Source organism: Corvus brachyrhynchos, unplaced genomic scaffold (genome assembly GCF_000691975.1).
Source record: "Corvus brachyrhynchos isolate BGI_N302 unplaced genomic scaffold, ASM69197v1 scaffold85, whole genome shotgun sequence".
Classification (NCBI taxonomy): domain Eukaryota; kingdom Metazoa; phylum Chordata; class Aves; order Passeriformes; family Corvidae; genus Corvus; species Corvus brachyrhynchos.
In genome coordinates, this window is record NW_008238634.1 from 887,097 (window position 1) to 906,416 (window position 19,320).

At 52.6% G+C, this 19,320-nt stretch overlaps 1 protein-coding gene across 1 annotated transcript in view; it reads right to left on the minus strand.

Annotated features, from left to right (window-relative positions):
* Positions 1–19,320, minus strand: part of DYSF (dysferlin) — a 74,526-nt gene that overhangs the window by 27,536 nt on the left and 27,670 nt on the right. Inside the window, exons 32-43 of the mRNA XM_017737380.1 lie at positions 18,837–18,942; positions 18,504–18,581; positions 15,424–15,605; positions 14,501–14,641; positions 13,683–13,712; positions 12,927–12,953; positions 12,074–12,115; positions 10,025–10,126; positions 9,379–9,540; positions 7,539–7,704; positions 6,298–6,371; positions 2,463–2,525 (exon numbers count right to left, since the gene is read on the minus strand). Coding sequence (XP_017592869.1) covers positions 2,463–2,525; positions 6,298–6,371; positions 7,539–7,704; positions 9,379–9,540; positions 10,025–10,126; positions 12,074–12,115; positions 12,927–12,953; positions 13,683–13,712; positions 14,501–14,641; positions 15,424–15,605; positions 18,504–18,581; positions 18,837–18,942 — 1,173 coding nt within the window. The remainder of the gene's footprint in view (positions 1–2,462; positions 2,526–6,297; positions 6,372–7,538; positions 7,705–9,378; positions 9,541–10,024; positions 10,127–12,073; positions 12,116–12,926; positions 12,954–13,682; positions 13,713–14,500; positions 14,642–15,423; positions 15,606–18,503; positions 18,582–18,836; positions 18,943–19,320) is intronic.

The following is a 19,320-nucleotide window of genomic DNA, read 5'->3' on the forward strand; positions in this document are numbered from 1 at the left end:
TGACCAATACTCCAATGAAAAACAGGGAGAACATAAAAAGGAGGGAAGTGGAGCAGCTGGAATGTTAGCAGCGATGGACATGATTCCATTTGGGAATGGGAAAGCCGTGGGAAGCGATGGATCGGCAAAGGATGGATTGAGGGATTTCATTTATCCAGGGGATGGATAAAATTCCCTCCAGGTATCCCAAACCGCCTCCAGGGATTTATCCTGGACATGGAACAGAGGATCTCTGGGATCGGGATCTGTGCTCCCTTTCCAGCTTTTTCATGGATCCCACTGGGCACAACGCCTGGGTGAGCATCCCTTGTGGATAAATTTATTCCCCAGTGACCGAATCCTCAAATTTTCCTGGAAAAGGAGCTTATTCCCACCTGGAAAGCTGCTGCCATGATTATCCAGAGGTTTCCTGTCTCCTTATCTCTGTTCCCTCCCTCTTGTTCTCACCACCCTTGAACTCCAACCTTTTTCCCAAGAGGGACCCATCCCGTGGATATCCCGGGAATTATGGGATCATTCCCCCTGATCCCATCATCCCAGGAGCTGCAGCAGCTCTGGGAGCAAAGCAGGGCTGGAAGGAGGGGGATTTCTCCTTTATGGAAAAAATTCCTCCCTGAGAGGGTGGGGAGGGGCTGGGCTGGAATTGCCAGAGCAGCTGGGGCTGCCCCTGGATCCCTGGGAATGTCCAAGGCCAGGTTGGACATTGAGGCTTGGAGCAGCCTGGGACAGTGGGAGGGGTCCCTGCTATGGAGGGATGGGATGAACTTTAAGATCCCTTCCCTCCCATGCCATTGAATGGACTCAGAGAAACCAGCCTGGGGTCCCATTCAGTGGTGTGAGGGATGGGAATTGCTCCAGCCCCTATTTCTGCATCATTCCCACCTCCTACCAACCCCATATCCCCACCCAAGAAGGCAAAACAGGTTTCCCAAACATCTTCAGGATATGTCCCAGACAGTGCTGCCTCCCTGGATCCCTCGGCCCACCCAGGCCCAGCAGGTGCCACGGGAATTGCTGGCGGGGAGGTTGGCCAGGCCCTGGCCCAGGGTGCCCAGAGCCGCTGGGGCTGCCCCTGGATCCCTGGGAATGTCCAAGGCCAGGCTGGACACTGGGGCTTGGATCCACCTGGGATAGTGGGAAGTGTCCCTGCTCATGGATCTGGGATGAGATTTCAGATCCTTTCCCACCCAAACCATCCCATGGTCCTACAAACCCCGGCTGTGGAAATCCAGCCCTGGAGATTTCTCTGGGAATGCTTTCCCCCCTCCCCAGTGGCAGTGCCATGGGTTGGCTCCCAAACTGGGAATATCAAAACCATCAGGAACATTCCAGGGGGGCAGCACTGGGAACCATTCCCAGGAGGAGCCATCCGACACCCAGAGCTCTTCCAAGGAACCGTAACTGGAGAAGCCGTGAAATGTGGGCTTGGATTGAGAAGGAGCAAACACAGCAAACAACCAATTATCCCAAATCGTTTACAGACATGGATCAGCTGGAATTGGCTCCGCTCGGCTCTGGTAACGTGTCCTGGGATGGGGGATTTGTGTGTCCGACAGGGAAAGCTGCATGAGCCAGAGTAACAGAGGAGTAACAGAGGAGTAACAGAGGAGTACCAGAGGAGTAACCCCCTTGTAGGGCTCCTCAGCAGGGAACAGACACTCAGAGGTGTCTGAGAATCCCTCCTGAGCTCCTCTCCTCCAGGAGATGCCCAGGAATCATGGAATTATGGAATGGGAAGGGACCTGGAAGCTCATCCAACTCCATGGGCAGGGACACCTCCCACTATCTCAGGTGGATCCAGCAGAGGGGCTCCACAAACCTGGAATGGTTTGGATGGGAAGGGAGCTTCAATCCCATCCCATTCCCACCCCATCCATGGGCAGGGACAAGCTGCTCTGGCAATTCCAGCCCAGCCCCTCCCCACCCTCCCAGCCAGCAATTCCTTCCCAACATCCCAGCCCAAGCTCCCCTTTCCCACTGGGAAGCCATTCCCTGCCTCCTGGCCCTCCAGCCCTTGGCCCCAGTCCCTCTGCAGCTCTCCTGGAGCCCCTTTAGGCCCTGCAAGGGGCTCGCAGCTCTCCCTGGCTCCTTCCCTTCTCCAGGGCAACATTCCCAGCTCTCCCAGCCTGATCCAGAGCAGAGGGGCTCCAGAATCCCTCTGATCATCCTGGTCCCATCCCTGGATCTCTCCCACATTTCCATGTCCTTCCCGTGCTGGGATCCCAGGGCTGGAGGCAGAATTCCTCCCAAAACCACCCTGATTCCCTTTGAAATGGTGGACAACCCAAGGAAACCCCAGCAGCCAGCTGGAATTCCAATTTCCTAAGCAGCAAGAGGGATTTTTCCCAGAAGGAAACACCCCCTTCCATTTAAATCCATACATTCTCATGGATTCGGGTCATTAATTAAGCGATTAATTAATTAAGCAATTAATTAGCAATTAGAAATTAAGCGATACCTACATGAGGCAGGGCCCGGGAATCCGGGATGTTAATTAGTGCTGAGCTCGTCAAACCCTCGGAAAGCTACAAATTAAAGTGATCCGTTATCCAAGGAATTCTGGGAATGGGGATGAACACACAGTTTGGGAGAAATTAAAGGGAATAATCCAAACAAATATTCCCGACCCTGCAGTTTCCCAGGATGAGGAAACCTTTGGGATGAGCGCAGGGTTGGATTTTAGGGATGTTCGGCAAGAAGCTGGAATGAGGTGGAGGAAAAATGGGATATTAATGGGAAAAAATATGGAAAAGCTGTTAGTAATTCCCAATGGAGGAGAGGCTTTTCCCTGGATACCAAGTGCTGCTAACGCAGGGAGTTATTCCGGGATCCAAGGAGGGATCTGAGCCAGGCGGGTTAAAAACAGGATTGGGAATGCTCAGGATGAAATTCCAGGTCCAAGCCCAGCTCATCCTGGACAAACCAAAACCCGGGATCACTTCCATGGGCAGGAAGCAGCAGCGCTGCTCCTGGATTCCAAGGGTTGATCCCTTGGAGGTGGAAAAGGTGGAAAAATGAGAGGTTCTTCCCAGAAAACAGCCGGGTTTGAGGATCAGGCTAATCCCGACAGCATTCCCAGATATCCAGCTCAAGCTTGTTCCCAAAACTCTGCTCCCATCCCAAACCCCACAGCTTCCAGCAGTTCCATAGGGAAAAAATTCCTTGAGGATCGTGTTCCACCAGGATTCCCTCACGGCTCCCGTGGCTGCTGGGAACGGCTCCTTTCCAGCTGATTTATCCATGAGCAGACGGAACAAATCCCTGCTCATCCCATGGACCTGTGGAAGTCCTTCCTGAGCCTCTTCCCGTGGGAATGAACCCTTGGAAAACACTGGGAGCAGAGCTGGCAGGACAAGGCCTGATCCAGCAACCTCTTCCACAAATTCCACCTTTCCAAAATCCTGCTCCTTGTCCTTCTCCCAAAGAACCAAACTAGATGGGATTAGCTGGGAAAAATGGCTTTTCCATGATTTTTAGGAGGATTTTCCTCACTTTGGGAAACCAGGATGTGATTCCCATGCACTTAAACTCCGGCTGAACTCCTGATCCCGCCTGGATGAGATGGATAACGCTCTCCCAAACCTCAGAGCAGAGGGATTTCACCTCCGGTTGTTCTCCCAATTTCCCAGGGAAAGCAACAAAGGGATCCTTTGTTCCAATCATCCCTCGGAGCAGGGAGCAAAGCCAAGCTTGGCAAGGAGGGAAAAAACTCCAGAGCCACGCAAGGAAACGCATCCATGAAAAATCCTGGCTCCTGCTTCCAACAGCGCCGCTGGAAGAGCCCTGGGCACGAGCTGCTGCCGTGGGATCCATCCCTTTTCCCGGGAAGGAGGAGCGGGATGGTCCCTGCTGGCTGGGATTGCTCCTTGACCTCCCAAATCTGGCCCTGGATGGGCGGAAGGATCCCGATGGTCCATCCACGCACCGATCCATGGCCACCTCCAGGAGAGGAGCAGCTTCCAGGGCCAAAATTCCGAGGTGGGAATTTTGGGTTGGCTTTCCAGGAAGAAGCTCCCTCGTCTGTCAAAAAAATGGGAAAAACGAGGAAAGAAACAAAGGGAGAAGGACGAATCCGGAGTCAAACTGAAGAACTCCGTTCATGGCAGGGGGATTGTTAGGGAAAAGGTTTTTTCTGGAAAAAAATGCCGGAATTTTCCACTTTGGAATGGTATTGTCACATCCCTCTCCCCCTTTTCTTCCCATTTAAACTCTTCCCTAAATTTGATCCAAGCTTGGAGAAGTTTCCAAGACATTTATCCCAGGGAATAAAGCTCCAGGATTCCAAAGCTCCGTCTCATTCCTTCCTATGGGATTTTGGGAATGGGATCCCCCATTGCTGGGAGCAGCTCCCAGAGCTCCAGGGGGTGTAAAGGGAGGTGTGTCCCTATCCAGAGGTTTTGTTCCCAAAGGAAAAAATGGGAGCAGGTTTGCCACCAGCATGGTTTTCCATGAATAAGTCACGGGAATCTGAGCAAAGAATTCCAGGGAATGCTGGGCACGGCCAATCCCACTCCGGGCATCCCAGGGCGTTCCCTCCATCCAGACCACTTGGAAAAATGGGACAAACTGGGAATCCCACCAGCGGGAATGACCAGCACCACATTGTCCGAGCACTTCCAGCACTGGGTCGTGGGACATCCCGATTCCGGATCATGGAAAACCCAGAATCCGGATCATGGGAGACCCCGGCTCCACATCCCAAGTTGGGATCCCGCAGTGAGTTCAGCCCCCAGAAAATTCCCACATTATTCCTTCCGTTTTCTCCCAAGTTTCTCTGTCCTGGACTAAAAAAGGGGGATTTATTCCCAAAATTCCTGTTCCCTAATTCCACGTTTTCCATGGATGCGCTCCAGTTACTTCCCTGATCCAAGATGAAGCCCAACTGTAAATTTTAAGGATAAATCCTTAAATGGGAAGCAAAAAGGAGGGAATGAGGCTGCTTTCCTGATTTCCCAATGCTCCAATCAGGAGCATTTTCAGGAGTTGCTTTTTCCTTTCCACACTTTTCACCGGAGCCAACTTTTCCCAACTTTCCTGTCCAGTTGCTAATGGAGGCTGAAGAATTCCAGGACAAGATTCCAATGGAGCTGTGAATGGAATCCTGGAATCCTGGAATGTTTTGGGTGGGAAGGACCTTAAAGCCCATCCCATTCCACCTTTTCCATGGGTGGGATCTCCCGCTATCCCAGGTTTCTCCAAGCCTCATCCAACCTGGCCTTGGACACTTCCAGGGAGGAGGATTTGGAGTGAGCAGGGGATGAGTAGGGCCACATCCAGAGGGGTTTTTTTGGGAATTTTGGCCAAATTCCTGATTCTCAGCTTGATGTGGGACCCAGCCGGAGCCCGCCTCGGGACACACCACAAATATCCAACGGCAATGGAAAATCCTTGGGAATAGAACCCCCAGGAGGCACCACGGAGATGGAAAAGAGCAGGATCCATGCCCAAGTTGCACATCCTGAGTTTACCGGTTCCTCCATCCCTGGAAGAGCTCAAGGCCAGGGAAACTGAGGCAGGAAACACCTGAAAGGCAGATCCCTTCCGGAAAACTCTGGCTTTTCCAGCCCTGCAGCATCCAGGAACAGGGAGAAGGAAAATTCCAGCCCTCGATATCCCACCAAGGCATAGGAAACCAGGAAAAGTTCCACCAAACATTCCTGACACCATTCCCAGCTGCTCCAGAGGCACCGGCATCACCTCCGGATCCGTGCATCCCACGCACGGCTCGGCACAGGTCTGGCCCAAAGATTCCTTCTGCCGGAGAAGGAATCCGAGGGCTGTGGATATGGGAAGTTTCTGGAAGAACCAAAGCTCCAGGGGTGTGTCCATCCTGATCATTCCCAAGGGAATGCTGAGATTCCTCCAATTCATTGGAACCGCACCGATTCCCCCCTCCTTCCATGCTCCCCAGCACCACGGATCTGGGATTTGGGATTCCGCAATCCCGGTCCTGTAAAATTCCTGCAAACAAGGAGCCAAACTGGGAAAAGGAGACCTGGCCATGGAGTGAGGACAGTGGAGCCTCATGGAATTTTAGCTTTCCTTGGGAAGAGCCCGGCATGGATTTCTCTCCATCAGGAAAGCAAATCCAGGCCCTCATTCCCAATGTAGGGAATGAGGAGGAGTTTGGGGTTGTGCGGATGAGGAGAGGGAGGGAAACCACTTGGAAGTTGAAAAAGGATGGATCCAACCGGATCTGGCCTCGCATGGGCACCGCTGTGTCCGTCCACCCTTACTGCATCCACCAGAGCACGGAAAAATCCCGGGATCTTCCCAGCGCGGCCGCCTTTTCCGTACCTGGATGGGAATCAGGGGCTCTTTGTCATCAATGTCGATGAGGATGTCATCCCTGGGCGTGAGGCTGACGTCATCTGCAACCAGAGCGGGGCGTGATCCCAGGATTTGGGAATCCCAGAGACGAGAAACTTTGGGATCAACCTTCAGGAGTGATCCCAGTTTCTCCAAGACCCCATCTCTGTGATCCCAACCTCTTCCAGACCCTTCCCTTCTCCCAAAGCTGATGTCCATGATCCCAAACCCATCCAGATCCTTCCCACTGTCCAAAGGTCATCGCCATGATCCTAATCCTATCCAGACTTTTCCCACCATCCAAAGTTGATTTCCATGATCCCAACCTCATCCAGACCCTTCCCACCATCCAAAGTTGATATCCAAGATTTCAACCTCATCCAGACCCTTCCCACCATCCAAAGTTGATATCCAAGATTTCAACCTCATCCAGACCATTCCCGCCACCCAAAGCTCATCTCCATGATCCCAGTCCAATCCAGGGCTCCAAGGAGTCAGGAGAGGGACTTTGGACAAGGACATGGAGTGCCAGGACAAGAGGGAATGGATTAAACTAAAGGAGGGGAGATTTAGGTGGGATGTTGGGAAAAAATTCCTCCCTGGGAGGGTGGGGAGGGGCTGGGCTGGAATTGCCAGAGCAGCTGGGGCTGCCCCTGGATCCCTGGGAATGCCCAAGGCCAGGCTGGACACTGGGGCTTGGATCCACCTGGGATGGTGGGTGATGTCCCTGCACATGGATGGATTGGGAATGGGATGGGATTTAAGGTCCCTTCCATCACAAAGCATTCCAGGATTCTGGAGCCCCTCTGCTCTGGATCAGGCTGGGAGAGCTGGGAATGTTGCCCTGGAGAAGGGAAGGAGCCAGGGAGAGCTGCGAGCCCCTTGCAGGGCCTAAAGGGGCTCCAGGAGAGCTGCAGAGGGACTGGGGCCAAGGGCTGGAGGGCCAGGAGGCAGGGAATGGCTTCCCAGTGGGAAAGGGGAGCTTGGGCTGGGATGTTGGGAAGGAATTGCTGGCTGGGAGGGTGGCGAGGGGCTGGGCTGGAATTGCCAGAGCAGCTGGGGCTGCCCCTGGATCCCTGGGAATGTCTAAGGCCAGGTTGGATGGACTTGGATCCACCTGGGATGGTGGGAGGTGTCCCTGGGTGGAACCGGACGGGTTTGAAGATCCATTCCCACCCAACCCATTCCATGACTCCATGAAGGACACAAATCCCGGTATTCCCACGTACCCAGCTGCTCCTGGGGTGCCTCCGTGTCCTGCTGGAAAGGATCCCAGTAGAATTCCTGGAGGGAGCGGATCGTGCACTGTCCCACCACGGGCCGCCGGCCGAAGGGGCGGTTGTCGATGATCTTCAGGATGATGGGGGGGCTGTAGAGGCTCTCCTTGGGAAGACGCTGTGGGAACAGGGAAGGGAAGAGGGAATGAGGTCAGGAAGGGAGGGCAGAAGTTCTGCACCACCCCAAAAAACCAAGGGCAGAGTTAATTTCACCAGAAGAATCAATTTTATGGGATTTTGAGGTCCTTCCCCATAAAATCCAATGTTATGGGACTCCGGGGTCCTTCACCACAAGATCCATTTTTATGGGATTTTAAGGTCCTTCACAAGATCCCATTTTATGGGACTTTGAGGCCCTTCACTTCAAGATCCATTTTTATAGGACTTCAAGGTCCTTCTCAAGACACTTTTTTATGGGACTTTGAGGTCCTCCACCACAAAACCCATTTTTATGGGACTGCCAGGCCCTTCACCAGATCCCCTTTTAGTGGATTTTAAGATCCTTCACCACAAGATCCATTTTTACGGGACCTCCAGGTCCTTCACCACAAGATCCATTTCTATGGAACTCTGAGGTCCTTCACCACAAGATCCCGTTTTATGGGATTTTAAGGTCCTTCACAAGGTAAACTTTTATGGGATTTTGAGGTCCTTCACAAGGTAAACTTTTATGGGATTTTGAGGTCCTTCCCCATAAAATCCAATGTTATGGGACTCCGGGGTCCTTCACCACAAGATCCATTTTTATGGGATTTTAAGGTCCTTCACAAGATCCCATTTTATGGGACTTTGAGGCCCTTCACTTCAAGATCCATTTTTATGGGACTTTAAGGTCCTTCTCAAGACACTTTTTTATGGGACTTTGAGGTCTTTCACCATAAAATCCATTTTTATGGAACTTTGAGGTCCTTCATGACAAGATCCCGTTTTATGGGACTTGAAGATCCTTCTCAAGACATTTATGGGACTTTGAGGTCCTTCACCACAAGATCCATTTTATGGAACTTTGAGGTCCTTCACCAGAAGACCCATTTTTATGGGATTTTAAGGTCCTTCCCCATAAAATCCAATGTTATGGGATTCCAAGGTTCTTCACTTCAAGATCCATTTTTATAGGACTTCAAGGTCCTTCTCAAGACACTTTTTTATGGGACTTTGAGGTCCTTCACCACAAAACCCATTTTTATGGGACTGCCAGGCCCTTCACCAGATCCCCTTTTAGTGGATTTTAAGATCCTTCACCACAAGATCCATTTTTACGGGACCTCCAGGTCCTTCACCACAAGATCCATTTCTATGGAACTCTGAGGTCCTTCACCACAAGATCCATTTCTATGGAACTTTGAGGTCCTTCACCACAAGATCCCATTTTATGGGATTTTGAGGTCCTTCACAAGATCCATTTTATGGCACTTTGAGGTCCTTCACCCTAAGATGCATTTTTAGGGGACTTTGAGGTCCTTCACCAGAACACCCATTTTTAGGGGACTTTGAGGTCCTTCACCATAAAATCAATTTTTATGGGACTGTGAGGTCCTTCACCATAAAATCAATTTTTATGGAACTTTGAGATCCTTCACCACAAGATCCCATTTTACGGGATTCTAAGGTCCTTCACAAGATAAACTTCTATGGGATTTTGAGGTCCTCCACCACAAGATCCATTTTTATGTGACCTTGAGGCTCTTCACCCTAAGATGCATTTTTATGGGACTTTGAGGTCCTTCACAGGATCCATTTTTGTGGGACCTTCCCTTCACCCTGCACCACCCCAGCCCCACCAGGACCTCACCACTTCCATGTAGAGCACGCAGACATCGAAGTTGGGGTTCTTCTTGACGTTCTTGATGACGCCGGACTGGACGCGCTGCCCGCCGCACTCCACCAGCAGGCTGGGCGAGGTCACGCTGGCCAGCTGGAAGCTCTTGAGGTTCCTCAGCCCCCAGGCCAGGATCTGTGGCATGAGAGGACAGCAAATCCTGAGCCCGACTTCTGCTTCCAGGCTTCCATGGAGCTTCCTCGGCACTGCAGGAGAAGCTGGAGGTTCAACTGTGCAGGACATGCAGTGGTGGGAATTATGGAATCCTTGAGGCCGGAAAAGACCTCCGAGGTCTTCGAGTTCAACCTGTGGCTGATCCACACCTCGACACCAGGAATTCCTTGGACACCTCCAGGGATGCGGATTCCAAACCTCCCTGAGCACTTCCAATGCCTGCCCACGTTTTCTGTGAGGAAATTCCTCCTGATGTCCAACCTGAACTTCATCCTTATCCCATCCCTTTTTCCCTGGGAGCAGATCCCAACCCCTCCAGCTCCACCTTCCTATTAGGGCATCATGGAGAGCCAGAAGGTCCCCCTGTAGTCTCCTTTTTTTTGGAATTCCACCCCAGAATCCAGCTCAGATCCCATTCCCAGATCCCACGGGATTCCCGGCTCACCTCGATGGCCGTGCGCTGCAGGACGGGTTTGATTCCCTGCGGGACCATGTAAACGTTGGGCTCCCGCTGGGGCGGCGGATAGGGAAGGTCGGAATCCGCGGACTGCGGGAATGGAGAGGGAAAGGAAACATCAGGAAGCGCCAGGATGGGATAACAACCCCTTTTCCATATTGGATCCACCTGGAGTCTCCATCTCTGCCAAACTCATCTCTCCCAGGAAATCCAGGACAGCCGAAGGAGGGAGATGAGGAATGGTGGGATGGAGGTGCTGGAAAAGTGGTTTTATCCCTTTAATCCGTCCTGGAGAAGATCCGACATCCCTGAGCTTTTCCCAAAGGATCTGCCCTCCAAAGTTCTACGTTTTTTAGGGAATGATGGGAGGAAACCGCCTCTATTCCATCCCAGGATCCCGGTGGGATGAGGAAAGGGATGAAGCAGCAGCAGCGGGGTCGTAGTTGGGCGATTCCCAGAAATTTAGTGGGAGCAGCGCTGTGGGATGGGGGATTGGCATCGCCTCGGGATCTGGGAAGGGGCTGTGGCTCATCCCACAGTTCGTGGACAATCCACAAATCCACGGGACAGGGCTCAGGTGAAACTACCTGAGAATTCCATCGGGATCATCCCAAATCTGGGAAGCAACTGAGGAATTCCCAATTTGCCTTCCCAGAGGAGGAAAGCAGGAAGAATTCCTCCCCTCTTCTTTTCCCGCATCTCCCAGAGCCCCCAGAAAGGTGGGAATGAAAGCAAAACCTCTGGAAATCCATCCCAGGAGCATGGAATTCTCTCCCAGCTGGAATTTTATTGGATTCAATAAAATGCAGGTGTGTTTTAATTCCGGGATTGGGTCAGGGATTGCCTCTCCAAAGGGATTTTCCCCAGTGGCACATGGAGAATCATGGAATGGTTGGCGTTGAATCCTTAAGGATCATCCAATTCCAATCCCCTTTCCCATAAAATTCCAAGCTTTAATTTTCCTTGGGAATTGCCAGTGGTTCCTGAGTCCAGCTGCTCGTCAGCTGAAGGTTTTTGGGAATTCCATCTGGGGGAAGGTGCCTGGGATTCCCGCATGGAGCAGCCACTCCTCCATCCCATGATCCGCGTGCTCCCAGCGCTGGTTAGTGCCAGCAGGGAATGGGAATTTTATTCAGGATAACCCGAAGGAGAAGGGAGAGCTGCAGAGAATTCCCACATTCCCTGGGTTACCTCTGCAACCCTAATTCCCAAAAAAATTCATTTCAGGCTGCTCAGGCCCAAAATCATGGAATGGTTTGGGTTGGAAGGGATTTTAGTGATGAATCCTTTGGCAAATCCAATGGGAATTCCTTGGAAAAAGAGCTCCTGCTCCATTCATCCTCTCCAGGATCAACTTGCATTTGAACCCTGCATCATTCCAGGTTTTTTTAAGTCCTTCCTGCTACTCTCCCGGTGGTTTTCCAGGCGTTCTCCTGGATTCCAGCTGAATGCCGGAGGATGGAATGTTCCACCGGATGGACGGGAATGAGCAGGGAATGCCGGGAAGGAGGTGGGAGCAGGGAGGGATCGGGATGGGAGCGGGAAAAGCAATTCCCAGACAAAGCCATCTGGAGGGAGGAAAATCCATAAAAATCCTGCTGGGAGCCGGGATGGGTTGAACAAGGATAAATCAGAGGGAATCCAGGTGGAAAGAAGCTCTGGAGATCACGGAATCCAACCCGGATTTGGATCCAGGATGAGTGAAAATCAACATGGATGAGGCCGAAAAAACTGGAAAAGCTGGAAAAGATTGCCGGTTTAAATGGAAGCTGGGATGTGATCTGAAGAGAAATCCCAGAGTTTGGCGGGAATTCGGCCCCAAAAGACCATTCCCAAAAAAAATGGAGAAGGATGGAGCCAGCCTGGTCCCTCAGGAGCACCCAAGAGGCACCGGAGACTCCGGCTGGCACCAATCCTTGGGATGCAGCCTCAGGAATTTTGTCGGGATGGGGTTCCCGTGATCCTGCTCTCCCTGAGAGGCTCTGCTGGGATTTTCGTGGATTCTGGGAATAGGGAAGGAAGGGGGGAGAGCGATACCCATTGGAGGAGCCCCTCGGAGAACAAGGCGGGAATGCAGAGCTGTGGAATGCCCCATCCCGGAATTCCGGCGGTGGGAAGAAATGGAGGAAAAAGAGGAGAGAGATGATTATGGACACATGGAACAGCGGGATGAGCTCCCAAGGAAAGGCGGCGTGGTGGGAAAAATATCTTGGAAAAATGCATTCATCCCATCCAATCCAACCTTTCCTGGGAATGTTGCTCAGGTCTTTCCTAGCTCATCTCCTGGATTTTGGGATTTACGGCTCCGGGAGTTGTTCCCTTTCCCTGCCAGGAGTTTCCCAAGATCCCAACTCTTGGTTCAGCCTGGGATCGGTTCCATGGGATGCACAAGGATAAAGTCTGGGAAAGGTTGGGATCCTGGGCGTGGAATCAGAATCTTGGGAATGATGGAATCATGGAAGAGTTTCCATTGGAAAGCTCATCCCATTCCATGGGCAGGGAACCTTCCACTATCCCAGGTTGCTCCAAGCCCCATCCAACCTATCCTGGAATTTTTGGGGGGAATGGGACATGAGACTTTCCTTGGGAACAACTGGAACAGTCCGGCACATCCTCGATTCATGGCAAATTCCCTATGGAAAGTCTGGAATTGGGATTTCCCATGGCCAGCCCAGCGTTCCAGCTCTGGCATTCCAGGCTTGGAAGGATGGGACACCTCATTCCAGAGGGTAAATGGATCCCAACATTCTCGGCCATGGGGAAAAGCCCATCCTGCCATTCCCGAAATTCTGGTGCTCCTGGCTTGATCCATCTGGGAAAAAGGGGATTTCCCAAGGAGGCAAATTTTAACAATTCCAAGATGAAAAACAAGGAATTCCCAAAGACTCACCTCATCCAGGCTGGAGGAGAGCTCGCTCTGGGAAAGAGGAGGAGAGGACGGAATTAGAGAAATTCTCATCCCTAAGCCCATCCCAAGGTTTCTAATTGGAGCTGACAACTGAAGGGAACCCTGGAATGGTTTGGGGTGGGAAGGGATCCTTAAATCCCATCCAGTCCCACCCCCTTCCCCAATCCCAGATGGATCCAACCTGGCCTTGGACATTCCCAGGGATCCAGGGGCAGCCCCAGCTGCTCTGGCAATTCCAGCCCAGCCCCTCCCCACCCTCCCAGCCAGCAATTCCTTCCCAACATCCCAGCCCAAGCTCCCCTTTCCCACTGGGAAGCCATTCCCTGCCTCCTGGCCCTCCAGCCCTTGGCCCCAGTCCCTCTGCAGCTCTCCTGGAGCCCCTTTAGGCCCTGCAAGGGGCTCGCAGCTCTCCCTGGCTCCTTCCCTTCTCCAGGGCAACATTCCCAGCTCTCCCAGCCTGATCCAGAGCCCTTGGAGCATCTCCATGGGATCCTCTGGATCCCGGAATGGGATAAATTTGCTGTGTCAGGAAGGAGCTGCCCCATTCCCAGTTTTCCTTATCAGTGAGGAAAACCAGAATCTCTACACGGGAATTCCTTCATCCTAAAATAATTCCCTAGGATTGGATGGAGGGATGGCTGCAGGGCTGGAAACAGGATCCAAATCCCTGGGAAAGCTGGGAATGGTGCTGGGCCATTCCCGGGGATAGAGGAGTTGCAAGGAGGAGTCGGGAATTACCTCGAATCCAGGGATGTGATGGACAGCTGGCTGCAGGGAGAGAAAACAATTCCCATTAACATTCCCAGTATTCCCGGTGCTAATTCCAATTGAGCTGGCAGAGAAACCTCAGCCCCTTCCATTCCCAAAAATCCTGGACTGTCATCCAGCCAGGAGGCACCAAATCCACCCCGATGATTCCCGCCAGGATCAAACAGCTCCTCTGGGAGCACATCCCATTCCAAGGCCTTCCCGAGGCCTTTCCCACCTGGTTCTGAGAGAATGAGGAGAAGGAAGAGGCCTCGTGTGGGGATTTGGGGCCTTTTCCCGGTGTTTGTGTTGGGATTTCCAGGGAATTGTGGGATTCCCATTCCCAGTTAAACCTTGGGGCTGGGAAGGAAGAACAGGATGGAGGGATTGAGCTTCCCAATCCATCCATTTTCCTAGGCAGCCATCGGAAAAGCTGGAGTGGCTTCAGCTCTCCTGAACCCCCTCCAGGAATAATTCCAAGGAAAGGGCAGCATTCTTTAGGGATTTGGCAATTCCCAGCTCCCTCGATATCCCTGAGACCCCCCAGGACTTGTCCTAGGAGAGATGGATCCATGCAGCCCATCCCACCTGGAATTTCCATCAGACCAACCCCAAACCACCTCTTTTCCCAGCTGGAAAACCTCAGCCTATGGAATTATCCCTCCAAAAGAGACAAATCCCAAATCCCTCCGGCTCTTCCCATGCTCCAAAGGCGCCAATGGATGGACAAAACCCAACACCTGGCAAAGGTCAGATCCTGGAGAAGAACGGGAATTCCGGAGCATTCCAGGCTCGGGGATGGAGCTCACCTTTTCCCGCTGGATCAGCTCGAAGGCAGCCAGGAGCTCCCCGACATTCCGGCCGGATTTGAGGACGGGATACCAGGAGAGCCGGGGCGAGCGCTCCAGGCTGGGCTGGCAGATGCAGCGTCCCATGAATTCATCCGCGCCCTGGAGAGGGAATCCCGGGATTTGGGATCATCCTTCCCATCCCTTTTCTCCAAAAAAATCCATCCCCCTCTCAGCCAAAAAATGGGAAGTGAGGGATGATCCCGTTATGGGATTGGGGCAGGAAAATTAATGGATTGGTGCCCACAGAGCCTCCAGCTTTCCAGCTCTTTCCTGGAATTCCTAAGGCTGAAAATGCACTTTTTTAGGAATTTTGGCTTAAAAGCTGGAATTCCTATCCCAGGTCTTCCAGAGCAGGAACTCGGAGCCTTCAGCAGCTCCTAAAAATCCCGTTCACTGCTCCGCACTGGGATCTTTGGGATCTTTCCTGCTTCCTGCTGGCAATGAGCAGGAAAGAGGGAAAAAGATTCCTGAGATATTCCCAAGCCCTTCCCGAGGTTTATTCCAAGTGCTTTTCGCCTGAATTCCCTCCTGCGCTTGCGACAGTCTCCAGCCTGGTTTTTCCGGGAAAAAAAATGAAATTCCTGCCACCCATCCCCCAAAATTCCATAATTCCCAGGCCCTTTGGACACAGCAAACAGCAGAGGGCGTTTCCCTAATTCCATGACTGCTTCCAATGTTATCCCAAGGTTTTCCCATGAGGAAACGCCGTTAATTTTCCCACTTTAAATGATGCCGATGAAGCCCAATGAATGGGACTGCAAGGACACCACGGGATTTTCCCTGGAATTTCACCCTCTGGAATGTCCAGCTCAAGGCCTGAAGAGAAGCCGGACATCACATTCCAGAGGCTGGGAATTCCCAGTGGGAATTCCCACACTCACATAGGTGTCGTGGTCGTAGATTTCCACCAGGATATTGGGAGGGGACTCGGCCACATCCCGAGAATTCCCGAAAATCTCGATCTCGTAGAAGATCAGGGTCTGATCCCAGGTGGGATTCAGGGTGTTCTTCTCCACCACCGTCTTCTGGCTCTGGTGCAGGAAGGACACGATGGCGTAGGGATCTGCGGGAATGGGATTCAGGGAATGGGATTCAGGGAATGGGATTCAGGGATGGAGCCGAGCTCCAGCTCTTCCCAGAATTCCAAGCTCCATCCAGAACTGGCTCCCAAAGGATTTTGGGAGTTCTCAGCGTGCTCCAGCTCATCCTGAGGTCCTTCAGGTCTTGCTTGAGGAGAAAGGAGCTGCCCAGTCCATCCCGCCTGGAATTCGACATTCCAACGCCAATCTGCCTGGTTTTCCAGGTGATTTTCCAGCTGGGAAGCCTCAGTCTCGGAGCTGGGATTGTTCTAAAGATCCAGGGAGAGCTGCGAGCCCCTTGCAGGGCCTAAAGGGGCTCCAGGAGAGCTGCAGAGGGACTGGGGCCAAGGGCTGGAGGGCCAGGAGGCAGGGAATGGCTTCCCAGTGGGAAAGGGGAGCTTGGGCTGGGATGTTGGGAAGGAATTGCTGGCTGGGAGGGTGGGGAGCATCCCACACATCCCTGGATGCAGATCCCAGGAAAATCCCACATTTCTGGGTTCATATCCCAGGATTATCCCACATACCCCTGGATTCAGATCCCAGGAAAATCCTACACATCCCTGGATTCAGATCCGAGGAACATCCCGCACATCCCTGGGAGATTTCCTGGGATCCAAAGGATGCAGATCCCATGTTTATCCCACAAACCCCCAGATGCAGCTCCCAGGAACACCCCAGATTCCTGGATTCAGATCCCAGGAAGATCCCACACTCCTGGATCCAGATCCCAGGATTACCCCACACATTCCCAGGTTCATATTCCAGGATTATCCCACACCCCCCGGGATTCAGATCCCAGGAACACCTCCCACACACCTGGACTGAGATTCCAGGATTATCCCACATATCCCTGCATTCAGACCCCAGGATTACCCCACATTTCTGGAAGCAGATCCCAGGAAACCCCACATCCCAGGATTCAGATCCCAGGATTATCCCACACCCCCTGGAAATGGGGCCAGCCGATCCCAGCAGCATTCCCCCTTTCCTCCCCTTTTCCAAGGAACTGGGGGATCTGGGGATGGATTCCCCCTCTATCCATGTGAACAATCCAGGGCCGCTCAGACATTCCCAACAATCCACTCTGGGAAGAGCCTTTCCCACTTTTTTTCCAGCTGAATCCACTACAATAAACAAAAACCCCTGGATTTGGAGCTGCTTTTTCCCTCTCTTTTTTTTCCCCCATTTTTCCCTCCCTTCTCCTCCTTTTTTTTTTTTCATGGAAGCCTCTCTAAAGCCCCTTTGTCGGGAACAGGGAATGTTTATTTTTCCAACGGCCGAGCCCCTTTAATGAACTCCTTTATTCCCGGCAGCGGGAATCACAATCCCACATTGTGGAACTCGTGTTGTCCTTGGCCGGGATTTTTCCAAAGGAAAACGATTCCGGACTCCCCTCCCAGGCCATGAGCTCACCTCACTCCCACCTCCTCATCCCGACAAGGAGCTTTTTGTGGGAATCCCGGGTGGGAGCAGGCACTGGGGGATTTTTGGATGCTCCAGAGTGTTTATTCCCAAAAAATCCCATCATTCCAGCTACTAGGAGAAAGAGGATTCCTTCGGGATCACAGTCCAGCTGCTTCCCCAATTTTGGGATTGTCCGTGTGTCCCATCCAGGATCCATCATTCCCAGGATGTGTTGTTCCAAGTGGAGTTTAAATCCCAGAATTTGGAGGGAAATCCCATCCAAATCCCTCCCTAAGTTCCCATGGAAATCGAGCAGGGATAGCCATGGAGGGATGTTGGATCTCTCCTGCCTGTGGACACTTTTCCCGGGATTTGGGACATTCCACGTTATCCCAGCTCTGATCCAGAGGCGGTGACATCCCCCTTTTCCTGCTTTTCCAGCTCCGAAGCATTAATGGGATCACCTGGCTGGGATGGCCCAGCCCCCAGGGATGAGGATGTGGGATTTTCCAGTTGCCAGGATAATTCCTGGCACTCCATCCCACCTCAGCCACATTCCAAAGGGATGTTCCACCTACATCCAATCATCCAAGCACCGCCAGCACCAAAATCCCACGGAGAAAAGGATTTCTCCTATTCCCACTTATTTCCTATCCCAAAAAACCCCAGTGTGGGATGTCCCGACCACACCAGCACAATCCTGGGAATTTCAGAAATCCCTGGAGCTGTGCTGGGAATGGTTGGAGCAGCAGGACATGGAAAACTCCTCCCTCAAAGCCCAGCCCGTTTTCCACCTGGAATCCCTTTCTTCCATGGAAATCCCCTTCCCAAGTCCCAGACCCCAGGGATTGCTGCCCTCCTGAGCTGGGAGAAGGGGAATGCTGAGGAATTCTGGAATCATGGAATACCAGAGTGGTTGGGAATGGAAGGGACCTTAGGGATCATCCAGACCCAACCCCATGGGCTGGAAACCTTCCCATGGATCAAATCCAATGAATTTCCTGAGGATGCTGGAGAAGAAGGGCCCAGACTGTGCCGAGATCCTGATTAAATCCTCTCACCCTCCGGAATTTTTCCTGAGTACATCCCATGGAAGTTTCTCCCTGTGCTCCATCATATCCAGCCTGGAGAAGGGAAGACTCCAGAGATTCCTTGGAGCTCATTCCAGAGCCTAAAGGGGCTCCAGGAGAGCTGCAGAGGGACTGGGGCCAAGGGCTGGAGGGCCAGGAGGCAGGGAATGGCTTCCCAGTGGGAAAGGGGAGCTTGGGCTGGGATGTTGGGAAGGAATTCCTGGCTGGGAGGGTGGGGAGGGGCTGGGCTGGAATTGCCAGAGCAGCTGGGGCTGCCCCTGGATCCCTGGGAATGTCCCAGGCCAGGTTGGGATGGACTTGGATCCATCTGGGATAGCAGGAGGTGTCCCTGCCCATGGGATGATCCCTCTGCTCCCGGAATTCCTCCCGCTGCGGATCTGGACTCACCGGAGAAGCTGTCCTTGTCCATGGCTATCAGATCCCGCGCCTGGTACAGGTAACAGCGCAGGTGGAATCTGTTCCCAGCTGCCGGGAAAATGGGAATCATGGAAAAGATGAGCCCAGGAATACTTTTCCATCAATCCCAGTCTCCCATGTGAGGGAATCCCAGCTGAATCCCCCCAGGATATCCCAAGCACTGATCCCAGAGCCTGTGGATGTTCCCAGAAGCACCATCCTCCCCTCCACCCTTTTTCCAGGTATCTTTTTCCAGGTTTCTTTTTCCATCTTTTTCCAGGAAAAGGATGGGAAATGCCTTTCCAGCTCCCCTTGGATCCTTACAGTCAAAAATGCAGGAGATTGTGGGTCGGTTGACTCCGAAGCTGAGGGTGGACGCGGATTTTCCGTTGGATTTTCCATCGTCGCTCTTGTCGTCCGTCACTCCCCCCTGCAAGGAAAACAACGGAAAGTCGGGAATGCCAGGATCACCTCCACAGCCGGGATTCCCCATTGGATGGGATCGTCCGGGGTGTCCAACAGGAGTCCGGGCTTCCAGCACTCCCCAGAATCCTAAAATTTAGGTTGGAAAACCTTTTGGAGATTCCCGAATCCTCCTAATTGCCCCACTGGCCTTGGAATATTTGCGGGAAAAGGAGTAATTTCCAAAGCTGAGAATTCCCACCCGCGGATCCCAGGGGAAAAGGGGGAATAGGAACAATCCTGCTGGGAGCTTTGGGAGTGGGAGGCAGCTGGGATTCCCAGGATGGGAGCAGCTCATGGAAGACACCACAGAGCTGCTTTTATACAGAAGGGATCAACACTGGAT